This window comes from Pituophis catenifer, unplaced genomic scaffold, assembly GCF_029215685.1.
Source record: "Pituophis catenifer annectens isolate HBS135680 unplaced genomic scaffold, rPitCat1.0.hap2 SCAF_2, whole genome shotgun sequence".
NCBI lineage: Eukaryota > Metazoa > Chordata > Lepidosauria > Squamata > Colubridae > Pituophis > Pituophis catenifer.
The window spans coordinates 257,191,050-257,211,531 of NW_027256882.1; the positions used below are offsets into that span (position 1 = coordinate 257,191,050).

Below are 20,482 nucleotides of genomic sequence, written 5' to 3' on the forward strand. Positions count from 1 at the left end.
GCCACCCCCCCCTTTTTTTGGCTAACTGAAATCTAAGATTCTAGGATGTAAGAATCCTCACTCCTAGCCTTGTATTTGTAACCATTACATTAAACTAAATTTAAAGATAACTAATATCAAAACATACTCCTAATGCAGCATGCGCTCTGCAGCTAAATAAACACCAGCATTCTGCTTTGCACCAAGGTCTTTAAGACATGTATTAAGACCACTTCAGTTTTAAACATGTACTAGTTGCTAGGTCAGGAGTTCCATATATGTGTGCATTCATTGATCTTTATGCCCATGCTATGGGCATTTTTTGTACAGAAGAATTGGAATAATAATTGCAGTTCTCAGAGATGGAAAGGGCTCCATTCAAACTATGGTTTAGTATTTGAAATAATTAGGTGAATTGATTTTTTCCATTCAAGGTGGTAAAGTTAATCACTCCCAATAATTAATTTGGTGTTTTGAGTTTTTCTACACACTGCTGTTTTTCAGAGCCTTAGATAGCATCTTTAATTTACTGCATTTGTTTAAGTCTGCAATGAAGGTTTTTAAAAACACATTTATAAAAGGTGGATGACTAAATTGGCCAATTCCTGAATTCCAGCTTTTGTTAATAAAAGACCACATGGCCAATGGCCAAATTGATGGGAGAAGTTATTCAGCAGTCTCTGGAGAGCCATTCAGCTTTTCTACATCTGGTCCATACTCTTGCTGCAAGGGAAACAAGATATTCTTATTTAAGAAATAAATAAGAAACAAGGAAGTACATTCTTATTTTTTAAAAAAACCTCAGCAAAATTCTGGCAGATTTTGATATAACTCAGGTAGTACATTCTTAAAGGGATAAGTAATTGGATAATTTTCATTATCTTCCAAGTTTGCTTTGCTGTTCCACCATTCTCATAATTCTGATCAAATATTCTAGGACATGTAATGCTTAATGGCAAAATAAAACATCTTCATAGATTAAGAATGTTTACACATGACTGGCCAGAGAAACTGATTAATAACTTTTACAGCTAGTTATGAAAATGAGATTACAATACTTGTAAAATTAACACTGCATTTCTAATTCTCTAGCCTCTGGACAATTTGCACAACAGGCAATTGAGCCATTCATAATTAACTAGCACATTTCAGTTTCCAGTTTTAATTTTCAGTGGTGCATCTTTCTGAGTCATCCATTAAAACTGTACCATTAAACAGGTACTGAGGTTTTATTTATTTGCATTATTCCCTTCCACCATTAATGGCTTGGTAAACTTTATAAAATAATTTTTTGCTATTGCAGCTTTCAAAACATTGGACAAGATCACTATTGCTTTTTGCAACAATTTGAATAAATTTGATTGAATTAATTTGCTGATATAGTATTTCTAGAAACACAAAGCATATGGATAACTTCTCCCTCTGTATTAGGAATCTGCAACCTAAGATATGAGGACCCAGTTGTGGGGGCAATAAGCTGACTTTGTATAAATATACAAAAGGATGAAGGCTATTGCTGAGCACATTGTAAGCCGCCCTGAGTCTCCGGAGAAGGGCGGCATATAAACCAAATTAAAAAAAAAAAAAAGATATGCCATATATTTGATACAAGTATAAAGAACCTGTGACTACTTGTTTTCTTAATTACATCCAGAGCTTTCCCATCTCTGGTTTACTTTATACAATATTATTCTGCTTTGACTAACTTGAACTCTTAGCCAAACTTTTCACCTCTGACTTGTATTAATTTAGTTTAATTTAATTAATTAAATTTATATGCCGCCCCTCTCTGAAGATTCAGGGTGGCTCACAATACATTTAAAAAATCATTATAAAAAGACATTGAAAAATTAAAAAACATTAAAAACATTAAAAACTCATTCACACCATTCATGGCCGGATCTCACCAGATCACAAGAGCAAGATCAACAGCCCCAGGCCTGCTGGAAAAGCCAGGTCTTCACCGCTTTTCGGAAGGCCAATAGGGTGGGGATGGTCTGGACCTCAGGAGGTAACTGGTTCCAGAGAGCTGGGGCAGCCACAGAGAAGGCCCTCCCACGCGGGCCCGCCAGCCAACATTGTTGCTGGTCACAGGGAGCTATGCGGCAGAAGGTGGTCTCGAAGATATTGACCATAATACCACATAATGGTATTGACCATTAGTGCAATCGCTGTGCTATCATTTCTATATTCTGGAACAGCAGGAGTTTTTGTCAATATTGTCACTATATTGCAGAACTATTACACTATTAATATTACTAGGTATATGTTGTATCTATTTTTGTCAGACAATTTAAACTTTTTTCATATGTCTCTATCCCCTCCTAACTGGCAAAGTGTTATATATTATACTTTTATAGAAGCCAAGCCAAAAGTTAAAACTTGGACGCAACAAAATTATTTCTTGGCAGTTAAGGAGTTGGAGCAACTAACCACAGCATGGATATAAATAAGCCTTTCATTACCTTTAAACATTTACTTTGGAGAAAATGAACAGCTTAAGGCTAAAGATCTATATTTTTTGCAGCTATTCCAGGGAATGAGATCAGCATGATTGCATTTTCTGAAAACTGCATAGAAAGATGACTTGGTAAAGATTTTTTTTATTTTATTTTTCGTCAAATCAGCACAAAGTGCCTATCAGAGATCTATATAGGTGGGGTCGGTGGCTGTTATCCTGCTCTAATGAAGGCGGCAAGCGAAGCCTATTCGGCCAGAGGCATCGTCTAATGAAGTCAACCCTTTGTGCCTGCATAGAAAAAGACATTAAGGCATCGCAATATTTTGCTTCAGAAGGATTAAATCACGCATTAAAACTGATTCTTGCCGGTCCCTGTAAATTGTTCAAAGATCTACCTACAGCAGAGTAATCCACCCAGTGAAAACCTACTAGTCAGTTTGATAGTAGAGGTAGTAATCCAGCTGCATAGTAGTTCTTTTATAAAAGATGACTATGAAACGGCTTTTGGAGACGTGACATCCTTTCCGGAGCCGCCTCCCCAGGCATTGAGTTCATCAGAAAAACTAGGATCCAACTTCTCGCAACGTTGAGAAGACGAGGAGAGGTAACCCGCTTCGAATTGCCTTCTCATTGCAAAACTCTTTTCTCTCCGCAACGCCACATCCAATAGGAGGAGGAATCCTTCGGAGACCCACCTGATCCGTTGCACTTCAACTCCCATAATTCCTGGGCCGGTTTAGGACACTATGGGAAATGAAGTTCAACCTGTTCGGAAGAGGGCAGGTTAGGCAAACCGATCTTCAGAGCTGCGCACTTTTCCATTCCGAGAGAATGGGTTTACTTTTATTCCCTTGCAGGCTGCGGCCGGGGGCTGACATGGTGTTGCAGTGCCGACGGGCATTTCCGAGGCTTCCAAGGAAAGGACGCCTGCAATTTTAACGGGATTTCCATCCCAGCCATGTCCGGCGGAATGCCGAGATCCTACACTACTGGATCGCCTAAGGGCCAAGCTAGGCGGGATCGTCCATGCAGAGTCTCCGTTGCCCATCTCCTCGTTGGGCTACACTCCCATCTCTCGCAACCAGGAAGGCTCGAATCGGATCTAATCGCGCTGCCATTTCTTCGAGTTTCCAAAATGCGAGTTGCTAATTGAGACACCCCCCCCCCCACCCACCCATGAGAGCCAAACCGACAAGAATTTACGGGCGGAAAAAAAAAAAAAGTAAGCGGAGACTCCAGCTTTCCAGCAGCCTTTTTCTCGCTGCAGTTCGGAAATCCAGTCCTGAATCGCGCGGCGTGCGTCATCTCTTTACTTTTTATGTCTATATCTGCACTCGCCAGCTATTCTATGAAGGACTTTTCTTTTTTTTTAATTCCCGAGCTGCCAGTTGACTGAATAGAAATACAGACGAGCCACATCAGAGCATGCGCCAAATTAGATTAACACTAGTTAATTGAGAAAAATGCTCACGAGCGTAAATCTAAATTGGCGCATGCTCTTACGTGGCTCGCCTGTATTTCTATTCAGTCAACTGAATATATATACCAGTATATATAACATTTCAGTATATTATAAAATTTAAGATTCATTAGGCAGGTTCTGCATGTAAACGACGGGAAACTAAACTAGCTCATGTGGTATTAAGTAGGCGGTGCGAGCCCGCGAATTTTTTTTTTTTTTTGCCGTTGCTCAAATCTAAGGTTTCCTTTTTCTGAGTACACATGAAAGTTGCCCCTCAGAAAAAAGTCGCGTCGCTCTCTTACTGTTATAACACAGCTTTCCGGAAGTGCGAGATTATAAAGCGACTCTAACTTTTTTTATCTCCCGGAACGGCCCTGCCAGAAAGCCCCGCGAATGTAGATATCAGGGCGTGCTGGGAAATCCCATACTTCGCCTTTTGGCGCAAGGCATGCCGGGAACTTGGGGCGGAGTGGTGGTGACTGTGATGACAGCGGGGGGGGGGGGGAGCGGGGGCGGGGCCGGAGGCGGCCGTTCCGTGGCGGGGTGTTTCGCCGTTTCCGGGATTGAGGAAGGCGGTTTGTCTGAAAGGTTGGGCGAAGCTCGGGGTCGTCGTCGTCGTCGTCTTCGTCGGCGGTCGCTGTGATGTACCACAGCAGCACGCAGAGGCGCTACTGGACTTTCCGCAGCGAGGAGGACTTGGCCCGCAGGCGCTCTGACGCCAACCGCAAGTTCAGATGCAAAGCTGTGGCCAATGGGAAGGTAAGGGCGGAGGGGGGGGGGGCAAAAGAACCAAGGATCCCCCGAGTTTGCTTTCCGTTGCATTTGCCTTGGGTCTTTAGGATCGCCCGCTTTAGGATTTGTCAGAATGGTACAGATAACCCTTGCTTACCGACGTTAATTGGGACTCCTTATTACTCCACAACGCCATCGTAATGCGTGGGGGGGGGGGGCACCCGTGAGTACACGGATTTATGGAGGCAGTTTGGCAGTCCCTGTCAACGCGAATCCTGCATGGTTGCTGTGTCCCACTGTCGTGCGATGGCTACCCTGCCGGCTTCCTTTTGCTTTATTGTTTATTTATTTATTGGTTCGATTTATATGCCGCCCTTCTCCGGAGACTCAGGGCGGCTTACAATGCGTTAAGCAATAGCCGTCATACTTTTGTACATACCTGCTTAGTAGGGCTTTTGGCCCCTCCCTAAGCGGTGTTCTTTTTATACAAAGTCAGCTTATTGCCCCCACAATCCGGGTCCTCATTTTACGTACCTCGGAAGGATGTAAGGCTGAGTCAACCTTGAGCCTGGTGAAATTTGAACTCGTAGTAATTGCAGGCAGCTGGCAGCTAAATGCTGCTTAACAGCACTTTAGTCCACTGCACCACCAAGGCTCTTCTTGTTGGAATCACGTTTCTGGAACATGATGCTGTTATAATTGGGAGCCAGTTGCTAAGCACTGGAATTGTGATCATGTCACTGAGGATGCAACAATGATTGTAACCATGAGGAGCCCTTACAAGTACCATTCATTCAGCAGTATTGTAACTTTGAATGGGTGGTCATTCAATGAGGACAACCTGTATGTACCAACACTAATTCTGGCTAGGAACTCTCGGAACTGAAGTCCACAGGTCTTAAAATTGCCAAGTTTTGAAATCACTTATATAGATTCTGTTTTCCCTTAAGAATAAGAGAAACTCAGAGATCAGAGAAAATTAGTAAAGAAAATGTATATTTCATTATACATATAATAACTGCAGCAAGAATAGTATTTGCACGAAGATGGAAAGCAGAGAAAATCCCTTTAGAAGGGGAAGTAATTAGAAAAATTTTGGACTGCACAGAGATGAATAGATTAACTTTAATATTAAAGAGAAAGAGGATACGGAATATTTTAAGATATGGAGGAAATTTTATGATTGGATAGAAAAGAGAGATAGATAAAGAATTTGATAAGCAAACAGGAGAAAGCTACATTAAATATATGTATTTTGGGGGAAACATTGAAAAAGAGAAATGAGATTTATTAAGGAAGAAATAGGAGGAGGAGTAACAAAAAGAAGTAGTCACTGAAGAAATAGTAAGATGACACATGGAAATACTGATGTATATTATATGTTTGTCTTAAAAAAAATAAAAAACTTTTTATAAAAAAAAAGAGCAAGAGAAACGGATGTTATAGTATGCTATGTCCCCATGAACAGGTCAGACTTCTCTTGGCAGGAGTGAGATACTGCGTTATATCTGTGCATTATTTTACAGTTGCATTGACCACTAAGCGGATAAACACTATATCTCTATAGGGTAATAGTCTAACTGTGTTACTGATAGAGAATATTGGTGCACTGATGTTACCTGGTTTGATAATGAAACATCTACAAGAAAATAACCAAGCTCAGAGAGCACTAAGGACCTCTGTTATATATGGTTTCCCAAAGTTCTTCTGTGCAAATATGTAGATTTATAACTCTCGATTCCTTTAGCTGTCTGGGGATAATGGGAATGGTAGTCCTGCACATGTGAACAGTACTAGGTTAGTAAGGCTCATGTATAGGATTATGCCTTAAGTGGTTCTACTTAATAGTTATAGTCTGTGTTAGTGAATTGTGATTTCTATTTAAGGTATGTATTACTCTTTCATAAGGTTCAACAGACAGACTCGTTTCTTCTTGACCAACATGAAGAGCTGATAATTTGTAAATATTATGAAAAAAGATTAGCAGACTTTTGTTCTGTATTTAAGCCAGCAATGCCCAAATCTGTTGTGGTAAGTTGTTGAAGTTTTACACCTGTTTTAACTTTTCTGTTTAAAGAAATCAATGTCTTGCTGGTGCTTACTTGAAATGCAACTATTAAAGCTGATTTAAAGAAAACCAATTTTTTAATGCTCATGACATAGAAGTATAAATTAAGCACACATCTGGGTTCATATAATGTCCCATATTTTTAAAATGGCTATGTTGGATGTAAATAGCTAATTAATTCTTATTCTTTGTAAGTTTTAATCTTCCCTTTTTTCATTTTTCAAAATTTAATGTGGTTTGCAAGGTTTTCTTTTCCATATGCAGAATCTTTTATTTTGTACATTAGCATCAGTTAATAGTTTTGTACATTAGCATTAATAATGCTGATTTGAAATGCTGAAAAGAAATGCAGAACAGTTTCCCTTCCAAGTAATTAGAACTGCCTTAAGGTTAACTGCTCTGTGATTGATGGCTTCATTCCCATGAAGACTCTGGTCCACCTTATTTTGTTAAGTGGTAAGAGAAAGAAAAAAATATGCATCAAATGTCAGAGCACTTAGAGCAATTTGTAATGTAATATTTGTAATCAATTTGTAGACTTGTGCAGCAGGCATGCAGCAGAATGCACAAAAGATCATAACATTATCAGGAAAGTTAATTATCCTGCAATACTGCTAAATTCTGCTGTAGGAGACCACATCTCAGCTATGTTGGGGATTAATGGTAGAGACAACCAAACAAGTCCCATAATTCTGGAAAAACTACAGTTGTAAAGAATATAAGGCTATGTGAGATCATAGGCATGTAGACTTGTATTTATTGTATTTGTGAAGTGTACCATGTTTGATTTGGAGAAGAGCAGACTTACTGATCTAGTGTGCTGTTTAGAAGGGAATTCTAGTATCAGTTTTGTGCACTCTACTCTTTAATAAATAGAAAAATGTTTTAGTATGTCCAAGTAGATTGGAGCAAACATGCTATTTTATTCTGGGCCAATTTATACATAAAATACATGCACTTTTCATTGGTATAGTAATAAACTATTTCAGGGCTGCATCCTTTGTTTCATAAATTCCCTTTCTGACACTATTGCTTTGATTTTTTTTCTGAATAGAAAAAACTGAATAGAACTGAGCAATATGTTATTTAGTTTTCCATTGGCATTTTAAAATGTATCTTGTATTATGTTTATAGCAAGTAATTTGAACTTTCCAACTTCTTTGTGCTTTTAGGGAACAGCCTGCATGTATTTCAAACGTTTTTATCTCAATAACTCAGTAATGGAATATCATCCCCGTATAATTATGTGAGTAATTCTTAACCATTTATGCTTTGATATCAGTTAAAATTGATAATGTTTATATTTTTTTTGAAATTTTAACTAATAAGAGACAAGACATATGTAGAGTTCATATTCATATTCCAAGATGAAAACTGCCTGTTTCTCAGGAAAATGTTTTTGGTCTTGAAATTATTTATATTGTTTCAAGTACATATACTTTTGTTACAATAAAATGTTTGTGTTTTGTTTTTAAGGTTAACCTGTGCATTCTTGGCTTGTAAAGTAGATGAATTTAATGTATCTAGTGCACAATTTGTTAATAACCTCCGTGACAGTCCAGCAGGACAGGAGAAAACATTGGAACAGATCTTGGAATATGAATTACTTCTTATTCAGCAGCTGAACTTCCACCTTATAGTACATAACCCTTACAGACCATTTGAAGGGCTATTGATTGATTTGAAGGTACCTTTTTCCCCCTTTTTTTCTTACCAAGTTGAACATTGACTGCAACAACTGTATTAAATGTTGTTATATGAATAATACAGAGATAAACTTTTACAGTGATAATTACCGAGTATCTCTTTTTAAGTTAATGTATTTTAAAAATGAATGGCCACACTATGAAACATAGATATCAATCTATATTCTGTGACTCCATCTTTAATACCTTCGATTTTCTTTGCACATCTTTCAAAGCTCTTTCTTCAGTTTTTGAAAATGGTAACAAAATATTGCTTTTAGAACTGAGTGCCAAAATGAGGGTTGGAAATGTTGAGTTATTTATGCTGATGTTCATATGTGTTTGACAGGATTCTTAATTTGTCTGTAAATAAGGATATTACCTATATAATTATATTTCTTATGAACAGTTATGAGTAATGAGGTATAGAAAAAATTGTTGGATTTTTTGTGCTACCCTTAAACAAATATCGTTAAAGATAAATCTTGGTAAAGAGTTGGATATCATCAGCTTAAAAATCTATGAGCTTTTTTTTTATTTTGAAGAACAAAGTAGTACAAGACTTTTTGGTTTGATTTTGTAAGCTCCAAGTTTTGTTCGCTATCAGATCAGTTCATGAAAACCTTGGTATTATATACAATTATTTTGAAGTGGATGAAAAAGACCACAGACTAGATAAGTTTTTTAGTTTATTTTGTTTTATTTTATTGCTTGAAAACAGGGAAATCCTTTTAGTACCTGCCTTTCGTTTGAAGGTACTTATCTTGGATATGGACTTGGAGGAAATTGTAGCAACAAATTATTCCAAAGCATTATCGTCTATTACTTATTTTCTAGACCCGTTATCAATTGCTTGAAAATCCTGAGACATTGAGGAAGACAGCAGATGATTTTCTTAATCGAGTATCTTTGACAGATGCCTGCCTTCTATTTACACCTTCTCAGACAGCTCTCACTGCCATGGTATCAAGTGCATCCAGGGCAGGATTTAATATGGAAAGGTAGGCAGTTTCTGAATATTTAAGAAATCACATAAACATACTCTGTTTCTGTAGGAAAAATATAGGCTATAAAAAGGCATGAATAATGATAACTGCTGCAACAACGATTCAGTCAGACATATATCCCAAATTCCAGGATTTGATTTGATTACCTGAACAACTTTATATAAGAGTTTGGCAGCAGTAAATTGTTAATTCTGGTGTATGTAAAATTTTTCTTGGAATGATCACTTTTACAACTTTTAAAACTGCTTTAGCCTGCCAAAATAGGCGAGTATATATATATACAGTCAGGTCCATAAATATTGGGACATCGACACAATTCTAACATCTTTGGCTCTATTCACCACCACAATGGAGTTGGAATGAAACAAACACAATGTGCGTTAACTGCAGACTGTCAGCTTTAATTTGAGGGTATGTACATCCAACTCAGGTGAACGGTGTATGACTTACAGCAGTTTGCATATGTGCCTCTCACTTGTTAAGGGACCAAAAGTAATGGGACAGAATAATAATCATAAATCAAACTTTCCCTTCTTAATACTTGGTTGAAAATCCTTTGCAGTCAATCACAGCCTGAAGTCTGGAACGCATAGACATCACCAGACGCTGGGTTTCATCCCTGATGATGCTCTGCCAGGCCTCTACTGCAACTGTCTTCAGTTCCTGCTTGTTCTTGGGGCATTTTCCCTTCAGTTTTGTCTTCAGCAAGTGAAATGCATGCTCAATGGGATTCAGGTCAGGTGATTGACTTGGCCATTGCATAACATTCCACTTCTGTCCCTTCAAAAACTCTTTGGTTGCTTTTGCAGTATGCTTTGGGTCATTGTCCATCTGCACTGTGAAGCACCGTCCAATGAGTTCTGCAGCATTTGGCTGAATGTGAGCAGATAATATTGCCCGAAACACTTCAGAATTCATCCTGCTGCTTTTGTCAGCAGTCACATCATCAATAAATACAAGAGAACCAGTTCCATTGGCAGCCATATATGCCCACGCCGTGACACTACCACCACCATGCTTCACTAATGAGATGGTATGCTTAGAATCATGAGCAGTTCCTTTCCTTCTCCATACTCTTCTCTTCCCATCACTCTGGTAAAAGTTGATCTTGGTCTCATCTGTCCATAGGATCTTGTTCCAGAACTGTGAAGGCTTTGTTAGATGTTGTTTGGCAAACTCTAATCTGGCCTTCCTGTTTTTGAGGCTCACCAATGGTTTACATCTTGTGGTGAACCCTCTGTATTCACTCTGGTAAAGTCTTCTCTTGACTGTTGACTTTGACACACGTACACCTACCTCCTGGAGAGTGTTCTTGATCTGGCCAACTATTGTGAAGGGTGTTTTCTTCACCAGGGAAAGAATTCTTCGGTCATCCACCACACTTGTTTTCCATGGTCTCCCAGGTCTTTTGGTGTTGCTGAGCTCACCGGTGCATTCCTTCTTTTTGAGAATGTTTCAAACAGTTGTTTTGGCCACGCCTAATGTTCTTGCTATCTCTCTGATGGGTTTGTTTTGTTTCTTCAGCCTAATGATGGCTTGCTTCACTGATAGTGACAGCTCTTTGGATCTCATCTTGAGAGTTGACAGCAACAGATTCCAAATGCAAATAGAACACTTGAAATGAACTCTCGGCCTTTTATCTGCACATTGTAATTGGGGTAATGAGGGAATATCACACACCTGGCCATGGAACAGCTGAGAAGCCAATTGTCCCATTACTTTTGGTCCCTTAACAAGTGGGAGGCACATATACAAACTGCTGTAAGTCCTACACCGTTCACCTGAGTTGGATGTACAAACCCTCAAATTAAAGCTGACAGTCTGCAGTTAACGCACATTGTGTTTGTTTCATTCCAACTCCATTGTGGTGGTGTATAGAGCCAAAGATGTTAGAATTGTGTCGATGTCCCAATATTTATGGACCTGACTGTATATCTGCTATTCATGTCTGAATGTTATTGTTCTGCTTATGAAGATTGTACCTCCAATTTGGATTACTGCAATGTGCTATAGATAGGGCTGCCCTTGAAGACCACTCAGAAGCTTCAACTGTTCCAGAATGTGATAATGTGCTCAGGATGGGTACTCCTAGCTTTACCCATATAACACCTCTATTGTGTGAGCTGCACTGGCTTCCAGTTTCTTCCTGGGTGAAATTTAAGGTGCTGGTTATCACCTTTAAAGCCCTATATGGCAGAGACCCAAGTTATCTGCCTTTCCCTAAGGACATCAGCCTATGCTACCAGCTTAGATAGGGTGGGTATGCTTGTAGTCCAGTGATGGCTAACCTTTTTGCTGTCACGTACCAAAAGCGGGGGGAGCACGGGGAGGGAGTCACGCACATGCGTGCCCACACCCATTATTCAATGTGACCCATGCATGTGCGCCTGACCCCCTCCCCGCGTTCCCCTCGCTTTTGGCACACGGTGGGCGCGGTAGGGCTGTTTTTTGCCCTCCCCAGGCTTCAGAGGCTTTCTTGGAGCCTGGAGAGGACAAAAACGGTTTTCCTCACCCCCTCCCCGGAGGCCCTTCGGAGGCTGGAAACGGCCCATTGCTCGACTTCCAGTGAGCCCGGAAGGCCCGAAAATCAGCTGGCCGGCGTGCACATGCACACTGGAGCTGAGCTAGGGCAATGCTTGCGTGCCCACAGATATGGCTCCGCATGCCACCTGTGGCACATTGCCATAGGTTCGCCATCACGGTTCTAGTCTCTTCCTTTAAACATTGACACTTTAGGTGAGTTAGGAAGAGTGCCTTTTCTGTGGCAGCCCCTGCCCCATGAAACCTGCCTGAAGGCCTCCACTTCCTAACCTTCGGTGAAGGACCAGGCTTCCTCCCCAATTGCTGAGATAAGATGTGGTGATTGCATATCTGAAGCTTGACTTAGAGCCAGGGTTTTGTTTTTAATGCATTTGGTTTTAATACTTTTAATATGGCTTCTTGCTTGGGAGCCACCCAGTGTTTGGTATAAGACAGCTATATAAATGTTTTAAACACAGTGGGGGGGGGGGGGGAACTTGAGTACCATAGGAAGTGGAAATACAAGAAATTAAGTCTAACACAAGTTACCTTATTTTTTTAAAAAATTTTAAAACTGCTTTCATGCGCATAAGTTGTATTTTAAATACTGTTAAAATACCTGGCATTGCCTATTGTGAAATGTTCTATATGATTGTTCTTTTATGATCTATAATTTAATTCTTTTTAGCTGTTGTTTGTTTATTTTTGCTAATTTTCTGAATTTTTTTAATAGTTACTTGTCAGGAACCCTAATGCTCAAAGAGAACAAAGCATCCCTTTCACAGTTGCTGGATGGAATGAAATGTAAGTATTGATGTTGACAATGAAACAGTACCTACATATTTGTTTAAAATCTCCTTGATGCTTCAGAAAGGAAAAGGTGAAGAGCTTAATATGTTTTAAGAATTGTAAATAAGAGTTATTTTTGATATTTCTAACTGTATAAAAGGACCCATTATTTTAGAACAAAAATACCTTCAATCTTGTCTGTTTCCATCTTTCCTACTCCCCATGTCAGCATATAGGATATAATAGGATAGGACCGTTATGGCGAACTATCAGTGGGCACGCGAGCTCAGCTCCGGCATGCATGTGCACGCCGGCCAGCTGATTTTCGGGCCTTCTGGGCCTACCAGAAGTAGGGAAACAGGCTGTTTCCTGCCTCCGGAGGGCCTGGGGGTGGATGGGGAAGCCCCATTTTTCTCTCTCACCTGGCTCTCTCCAGGAGTCTCTGGAGGCTGGGGACAGCAAAAAATGTCACTTCCTATCCAACCGGAAGTTGGGAAACTGGCCGTTTCTGGCCTCCGGAGGGCCTCTGGGAGGGTGGGGGTGGGGAAGGCTGTTTTCGCTTTCCCCAGAATCATAGAGAGGCTCTGGAGCCAGGTGAGATAGAAAAATGGGCCTCCCAGGCCATCGCGTGCTGGGAATGGGGAGAGGGTCGTGCACACATGCACGGGGCGCATAGAATTATGGGTGTGGGCACACATGTGCACGATCCCCTTGACCCCCCTTCTGGCACGCGATGGCAAAAAGGTTAGCCGTCACTGGGATAGGATATCCTATTATCAATAAAGGAGAATATTTGTAGCTCAGGGTTGAAATGAGGGGTCCTAGGTGCTCTCTGTTGTTTTCTTGCAGAAGTTTCATTACCCTAACTAGTTATCATCAGTGTTAGTCGCTGATGGTAGTGTAGCACTGAGGTTGTTACCTAGTTTGTGTAATGAAATTTCTGCAAGAAAATAACCAAGCTCAGAGTACCAACGACCTCTCATATCCTGTAACATAAAATGTTTGTAGTTGTATGGATTTCTGCAGTATTAACTATGGCACAGTCTCATTAACAGGTTTGCTTTATCCATTTTGATACTGAGTTTTATGTTGCCTGATTCCAGAGTGAGTTCCTTTAAATATTGTGTATTGTGTAGTCCAGTATATATTAAAATGTCAATAACTATACTAATGTTTTTTTCTTTAGGACTTACTAGATTCTGTTTCAGTTGATTTATATTTTGAAGCATTGATGTATAAACATACCTATGTCTCTAATATTTTCTCTGTGACTGTATTGCTAATCAGGAAAACTAAAACAATGAAATAACAATCTTAGTGTAACTATACATTTACACTCTACTTCGACATTGATAAAAATATATGTCAATTAAAATAAAGCCATGATGGTGCAGTAGTTAGAGTGCAGTATTGCAGGTTAATTCTTCTGACTGCTAACAGTTTGATCCTGACTGGCTCAAGGTTGACCCATCCTTCCATCTTTCCAAGGTTGGTAAAATGGGGACCCAGATTGTTGTGGGCAATATGCCAACTTTGTAAACCATTTAGAGAGGGCTGTGAAGCACTATGAAGTGGTATATAAGTATAAGTGCGATTGCTAAATTTGGTAAAAGAGTGAAAGTTTTATAAGTACGATCTGAAGAGAAACCAGAAACTGAAACTATAGCTTATGTCCTGCTATACTGTACCATCTATAAGGACTCATAGATTCAATTTATAACACCTTACCTAATAAAATATCTGGGGAATACTTATCTTTTTTAATTGCTGTTAATCAGATCTGTATGAAGTACTTTCTCTGGATGTCACCAAATTCTGCTATGCTATATGTAAAATTAGGCAAACTTTAACAGCCTATACTAATCCACTACCAATCACAATATATTATTCTGCTTGTCTGTTTTTTATTTTTATTTTTTGCTATTATTGTTTTAATGCTTTTATTTGCTGGTCTGTGACCATAATGAAGATTGATTGATAAAAGAACAGAACATTTAAGCCAAGGGTGTGTAAAAGAAGCTGAAGCACTTCTTAGCTATGAAAGATTTATTTTTAATCTGAAAGAGACCATGATCAGTAACTGCTCTGTATTGCATCTTATTGAGATCTCGACCTCATGCAGACATGTATTCGGGGAAAGGAAGTCAATTTTGGAAATATCAAAATTATCTTTCTTTCCTTGCAAGAGACATTGGCTATATGTCACAACAGACAGGGACAATCTTTTGCTATCCATGGACCATATTAAACTTGGAGGGGGGGGCATATTCAAGAGTAGGACTAGGTTTGGAGAAGAGTCTGCAAAGTTTTTGTTCTTTTTAGTGGGATCATTTGTTACCCACCTCAAGATGGCGAGAACCTTATTTTGTTTTGAACAATAAGAGACAGAATGAGCTTCACAGGTCAACCAAACAGGCTTTCGGGAGCCAGTCTAACCCATCCTATGCCAGAGAAAAGTATTTTTCCTCAGCTAACAATTTGCCAGCTATATAGTATAGTGTTCCAAAATGAAAAATGTGCTTCAAATTATGCAGGAGTGTATATGTAGCATGCCAGCAATGTCTGTCTCCATGGGAATTAGTTTGGAGGCAGCTGTGAAATCCAGGGAAATAATGGAGCTATATTAAGGTCTGTGGACAAATATTTTGTGAATGCATTGAATGCTTCAAAGCATCTTGTTTCTGTTTGAATCCAGTATGCCACATACTTGGGCATACTGGGACTGAGCAATATCGAAAGCAACTTTATATCAAGAGACCCACTATTATGTTCATTTTCTTTAGTGATTATAAGACTATTTGGCTAAATATGCTATGACTTGAAGAAATGAGATAAAAAAAAAATTGATAGCACTCTTCAGATATTGAAGTGTTACTTGAGAAGAGAGTCAGGGCTAGCTCTCCATCATCCTAAAATGTGGCACTTTAAATAACATTCTTAAGAAGGCAGGTTCCAAGTGTTTTTTTTAAAACAGTTTTAATATTTTTGAACATTTAAACAATAAAACCAATTACTTTGGCACATGGTGGCCTCCCCTGCATGTGTTCAGGTAAAGTCTGTACTGAGAAAAGAATTGATTCACCTTCCCTAATCTGAATATCCTCCAACATATATCTTGGAATTAGAGAATTCCTTAGATGACATCTGAAGCATTTCCATATGGATAGGGTTGCAATAACCTAAAGTACTTCCGATTTAGCTTAATTGACCCCCCCCACACCCTGTCATTGCCTTTTGATCAATTTTGTAGGAGCAAATAGGCTAAATACAAAATTATTTAGAATGCAAACTGTTTTGTGACTGAGACAATTTTCAACCAGCACATATGTTTTCTTAGAATTTCCTGATCTGTTTTTGATAAGTAACATAAAAGTTCATATTTTTATAATACTTTTATAAGTATTTATTGCATTTGTGTAGGCATGAAAAATCTGGTAAAAAAATATGAGCTACCACATCCTGAAGAGGTTGCTGTATTAAAACAGAAGCTAGAAAAATGTCACAGTCCAGAACTTGCTCTTAATTCAAATACGTAAGTAACAATTTAAAGCTTTATTAAATTTCTTCTGTTCTAATGGCCTAATTTCTGGCTAGGGTTGTCTGTATTGATGCTATTCCAGGTGTTTGTCAGTATTTATTCCTCAGTCGGGGCTTAAATGTATAATACGACGAAAATCATTTTGTGGATTATAATGTTGCTTAGCAAAAACTTTTCATGCAGCAAGGTTGAATAGGGATAGTTTTATGTTATACAATAAACGTAGATAAAGAGAAGATGAAGGATGTTATATAAAAACATTATAACAACATTAGAATTTACTTGGAGTTGTACGCATTTTGTAATGCCTAGTAGAGGAATTTTGTAATTCCTCTACTAGGTTCAAATAATTATTTATATAAATAGGAAAAGTTTACTTTCAAAGAATACTTGGATTAAATTTAGGTAATCTTTATTCTGCTGTGTGATATACATTCTCAAGATAGTCTTTTGGAGGTTGCATGAAGGAGAAAATGAAACAAACAGTAGATGGGGCAAGAGATATAAATGGTGAGCATGCTCATTCTTATACTCCCCTTCCCTCCCCACTTTTTTTTTTTTTTTTTTGCTAAATTGGGATACCAAAAGCCTAAAATGATCTGCTACTGAAGGCTTCATAAAAGTAGTAGAAAGAAATTGCAAAATAATATTCCTATTAATCGGAAGGTTTTTTCCAACTTCATCAGTCTTTGCATTACTTTTTCTACAGACTATCAATGGAAAACATATCTTATGGAAGTTGATTCCGGTATACAAAAGTATATGTCTAGCAAACTTTTCATTTACCTCAGAGATAAATTTTAATTTATAGTTTTAAAGGATTTATAGTTTTAAATGTGCCCTAACTGCAGAAGGGAAGTAACCCAAGCCTGCTGTGCTTTTTTTGTTACTCTCAGTTCTTATTGCCACCTACCTGCAGAAGGCCTCTGGATTTTCCAGAGTCCTTAATCTCTGGGAGAGATGGACTCCCTCAATCACCTTCTCCTCAAAGAATGGCTATTTTTCCTTGTTACATTTATTTGCCGCCTATGTCGCCATGGGGCGACTTTAGGTGGCTTACCATAATAAAAAGAAAAATGAAAGGAGGTAAACAGACCGGAAGTAAAATAATAGAACAATAAAATAAACAATGACAAAGGAACACAATGAGAATAATATATCAATCTGAGAACCGAAAAGATAGAAGGGTGGAGGGCAGAGCAAGTGGTGAGGAGATGGAGTCTGCCATCAATCTACACCTCCAGTGTAGAACTGCACCATTTGTTCCCCAGGCCAACTGGCAGAGCCGTGTCTTCAGGCTCTTGGAGCAGGATAGGATTAGAATTAGAATCAGTTGGTGTTGAATAAATCTTCTACATCAGGGATCCCCCAACCCTGGGCCATGCAAGTGGCAGGCGAGCGCATGCAGCTCCATTTGTGTGAGTGGCGGACACTCAACATGGGAAGGTACATTTGCATGAGCGGTGGGCAGTTGCACCCGTCGCTTGCATAGATGGAGCTGTACTCATGAGTGCCCATTGCATGTGCAGAACCGTCCCTCTCCCCCTATTCACCAGTCCGCAAAGCTGGAAAGGTTGGAGACCTGTTCTACAGATTAATTAAATTATTGCATTATTTTTAATATAAAAATGGGATTGAATAAATTTAATAGTGGAACATACCCTCTAACATTTTTCTGCTGTGGAATTTTGATAGGAAAAAAAGAAAAGGCTATGAAGGTGATGAATTCATCTCGAAAAAATCTAGAATGGAGGAGGTTAGTAGATTTTATATCACCAGATTAAATTTGTATTTAAACTGTATTATTAAATCAAGATCACTATTGGCACCTGTATCATTTTTTCTTATGCCAATTATTTTTTTTAAACTAAGACAATGTGCTATTTTGTTATCAAAATTTGCTCTTATCAGAGCAAATCTCTGATCAATTTTTATTGGTTTTTTTTAGCTCATAAGAAATGAAGCAAGAATTGAATTTATAAATGTTTCTGGATCATTCACTTAAATTTCCACCTGACACCGCAGACCACTAATCTGTAATATGTGCCACCATATTTTTTATTTTTTATCTACTTTTTAATTTGAACTGTGGTTTTAGTGGCTTTATTGTATTTTGTTTATCATGTGAGTCATCCAGAGTCACTACAATAGATGGGTAGCTATCAAATGTGATAAAGAAGTAGAAAATAAATTATCATGGAATCAAAGGGGCAGGACTAGTTCCCAGATGCCTTACACAGCAACTTATGTGAATATAGATATTAATTAAGAAATGTATATCTTATTTTACCCAATAAACCAGAACTATCAATAATTAAATACTATCAAATTATTAAAATAATTTTGCCTTATTTACAAAATCTAAAAGTATCAGGAATATGCAGACAATTAAAATTAGCATTGCTAATTTTAGATTTGTACTTTTGGTTTTGAAATAAATGTGACATTAAATGCAAAACATGTTGGAGGAACATGAGCTAAAGCAAATCATGGTTTAAACTAAGCAATCAGAATTTATCCCTAATATACTACACCCATTTTTACAAGATAAGGTTACATTGCATTGAATTAAATCTTCGTACCATTCACTCTAGTCCTTTTGGCTCAGGTGAAACTCTTTTCATGTCCTGTTTCAGTTGGACATCTGGACATGCTAGAAGCAAATTTATGTATACTGAGATTCTTCCATCTTTAAATGCTTACAGTATTGAAGTTGTGCAGTAATAGTTGTAATTTATTTGAAAATGCTGATAGGCTTGTCAGATTTGCTTTATATGAATAAAATTTGCTTTTTGATATTAAAAGCATCTGATCTGTAATCAGGATCCTTGATAAATTAAGAGGAATGTTTTTCAAAACTGTTGTAGTTAACTCACTCTAACAGGATACTTATTGTGACCAATCTTCATGCAGGAAAAAAAATGATTTAGGAGTAAATTGGAGTTTTAATCTTTTGTAATATATGGTTAATTTGATTTTTACTTAGGATGAATGGACAGATGATGATTTCATGGACTGATATCTACATTCCTAATAGAAAATAAAACCTGAATTAATATACATTGGAAATAAACCCAGGCAGCATGTTGTATAACTTATCATTCATCAGAAAATTATATATTTATAATATAATAAATTTTCTTTACAAAGTGACTGGGATACTTGAACTTATTTAAGTGGCATTAATGTAACTTCACAATGAACAGGGCTTTTCATTGGCCATCAGCCAACCAATTGAAATAACCATGTTCAGAGAAGATATGAACATAGCTACTACATTCAAAGGACCTGTACAAATACCTTAAAGTTCCATAATTATTTCTTCAGGAAGCACTAATCATGAAATAATTTTAAGATTGATGCCATGCAATAATTTTGAAATTCTTAGGATATTTAAACTTTATTTTTTATACAGATATGCACCTAATTAATTGCTCTCAGAAAGTCTGATATACCAGACTTTAAAAGCTACTTAACTACTCTAGCACAATCTTTGCTTGAGCAGAAAGTATCAGCTATGTTTAGCAAAATCTTTCGCTAACATCCCAGGCAAATATTCTTGTGTTCCAAGGGCTGCAAGTGAAATATCCTGCTTATTGTGTACACTTTGGAAACAGCTATGGAAATGTGTCACAATATGTGAAAGTTGGAATTTTTTAATAAAGCATGTATGGAGTTGCTGATTTGTAGAATCAAGCTTAATCTCTAAATCAAAGGTTTGCATTGACCTAGTAGTAAAGTCAGCAAATTGTATTTAATGCCAAGTATATAATTGGGGAATAGAAGAATTAATGTATATATTGTCTAGCTTTGATCTACTGGGATTTTAGCTCAGTGAAGGAGCATGAGAAATGTTTTAATTAAAAAGAACACTCCCAATTAGAAATACTGCTGTAATTATCCAATTTACTCCCATTAATGACTGGAGATAGTTTACAGGAATACATAAATATCAGTTGTACAAAGAATTCTGAGCTGATATTTAATGTCTTACAACCCACTGAACTTTTGATACATATTAGAATATTCTTTTACAACTAAGATACTTTTTATAACTATTGCATAGTCTGCCTTGTACATTCTGTCAGGCATAACTATGAAATATAGATCCATGAAGAATGCAGAACAGTGATTATGTTTGAATGGGCAGTTTAGTATCATATAATTTGTTAGTCACAACAGATGATACATCTCTCCAAAGGGATCTGCATTTGTAACCAAACCTCAGAATTTTTGTAACT

The 20,482-nt window shown here is 37.9% G+C and overlaps 1 protein-coding gene and 1 long non-coding RNA gene across 2 annotated transcripts; one reads left to right on the forward strand and one right to left on the reverse strand.

Moving 5' to 3' along the window:
- Positions 1-473: 473 nt before the first annotated feature.
- LOC139313267 (uncharacterized) lies at positions 474-3,535 on the reverse strand. Its single transcript, XR_011600085.1, has 2 exons — positions 2,870-3,535; positions 474-702 (listed from the first exon to the last, which is right to left on the reverse strand). It is a non-coding gene; the product is annotated as an uncharacterized lncRNA (long non-coding RNA).
- Positions 3,536-4,442: 907 nt separating this feature from the next.
- On the forward strand, positions 4,443-19,394 carry CCNH (cyclin H). Its single transcript, XM_070938794.1, has 9 exons — positions 4,443-4,661; positions 6,543-6,665; positions 7,875-7,948; positions 8,179-8,389; positions 9,225-9,388; positions 12,648-12,718; positions 16,124-16,235; positions 17,937-17,997; positions 19,228-19,394. Exons 1-9 carry the CDS (start codon positions 4,545-4,547, stop codon positions 19,258-19,260), a joined length of 966 nt encoding a protein of 321 aa, XP_070794895.1. The 5' UTR covers positions 4,443-4,544; the 3' UTR covers positions 19,261-19,394.
- Positions 19,395-20,482: the final 1,088 nt, after the last annotated feature.